This window comes from Helianthus annuus, chromosome 2, assembly GCF_002127325.2.
Source record: "Helianthus annuus cultivar XRQ/B chromosome 2, HanXRQr2.0-SUNRISE, whole genome shotgun sequence".
Lineage (NCBI taxonomy): Eukaryota > Viridiplantae > Streptophyta > Magnoliopsida > Asterales > Asteraceae > Helianthus > Helianthus annuus.
Window position 1 is genome coordinate 100,087,146 of NC_035434.2, and position 1,538 is coordinate 100,088,683.

A 1,538-nucleotide genomic window follows, 5' to 3' on the forward strand; every position below is an offset into this window, starting at 1 on the left:
CGCCAGTACTAAAAATTACTAGATTCGCGAATGATCAAGTGGTCCATTTATCAGACGAATCAGACTAGATTAAAAAATCGGACGATGTCAAAATTAATTTAATAAATTTAAAATATGAAAGTGCAGCTTAAGTTAGACTCGCAAGAAAAAAAAGAAGACATGTTCATATATATGTTTTTACCCTTTTCTAACTATATACATGTTAGTTTTAATATATAAAAATATCTTATCGCAATGTATAGCAATCAATAATAAATATAGAATTATAGAATTAATAAAATATGATAGATTATATGTGAATATTTTTATATATTTTAGTTACATGATAGATTTTATTATGACATGTATATATATATATTTTTAACGGCAAATTTCTTTACTTCGGTTGTATATGAGATTTGAACACAAGACCTTCCCCTCGTAAGGTGTTTAAAGACTTTGTCTTTACCAACGGACCACCACCCCGTTGGTAATATATTTATATACTTTAGTTACCTATTTAACTATAACAACTTGATACCTGAACTGATTGAAACATTTAACCTTTAATCATGAGTTCACAGCTAACATGAAATCTGGTTTAGTTTAAGGGTAGAAGATAAACAAGCTAAAACAACACAAGTAACACATGAAGATTTAGTTAACAAAAACAAAAATTCGTTTTATTCCGATCATTTCAAAATTGCATCATATCAAAATTTTGAGCCCTCAAGCATGGTTGGTTGTGGCAGCGGTGCGCCACCACAATAACCTCGAAGAATATCACCTTCCTCGGAAGTGATACCAAGAGAAGTAAGCATCGAGGGCCAACACCCAAGTGTTATAACACGAATGGCTCTACAACAATCCGTCGACAAGTAACTATCTCCATTAAAAAAGAAAAGTACGATCTCATTCGTGCATGATTTTAACTCAAATAATGCATTCCAACAGTCCATTAGCTCGCCGCTGTTTTCTCCTTGAAGCCGAACAATGAGGCCTTTATCGGGCTTGTTCATGTGCACTTTCCCAGCCATTGAACTAACTTGGAATGTAACAAGGCATGATAGTAAAAGTAGAGTGATGGGAAGAACCCTAATTGCAGCCATGGGTTAGGTTAAGGAAGCAATTGTAAAATATAGGGTTTTGTAAGGGGTTATATATAGACATATACATGTGTGTGTGAATAAATGATTAAGTTTATATTAATGTACGAAAGAAACCCAAAAGATTAAAAACAGCCATCCGTAGCATTTGATGTTTAAAAACTTACTAGGGCTAATGTGAAAGACCCATTAAACTAGATAAATGAATATTAAATAATCAAATAACGAATGGCTGGTATATGAAAGAAACCCAAAAGATGAAAGATTAAAATTCACCAACTAGTAGATGATCTATAAATCTATAAAGCTCATAAACTTCATATCATCATTTTCTTTACACATCTATAATCTATATCTATATCTATAACACATTATTAAGTGGGAAGCATTGGCATAAAAGTAATTTACACACATTTTAAGATGACAAATAAAAGGTTCCATTCACTGATTGCT

At 31.8% G+C, this 1,538-nt stretch overlaps 1 protein-coding gene across 1 annotated transcript; it reads right to left on the minus strand.

The window, feature by feature from the left end:
* Positions 1 to 692: 692 nt before the first annotated feature.
* On the minus strand, positions 693 to 1,088 carry LOC110888529 (egg cell-secreted protein 1.2). Its single transcript, XM_022136056.1, has one exon. The coding sequence runs from the start codon at positions 1,086 to 1,088 to the stop codon at positions 693 to 695; it is 396 nt and encodes a 131-aa protein (XP_021991748.1).
* Between the last annotated feature and the right edge of the window lie 450 nt (positions 1,089 to 1,538).

Bases quoted from the DNA above. Each gene is read 5' to 3' on its own strand.
- LOC110888529 (XM_022136056.1), bottom strand. From the start codon at position 1,088: ATGGCTGCAATTAGGGTTCTTCCCATCACTCTACTTTTACTATCATGC.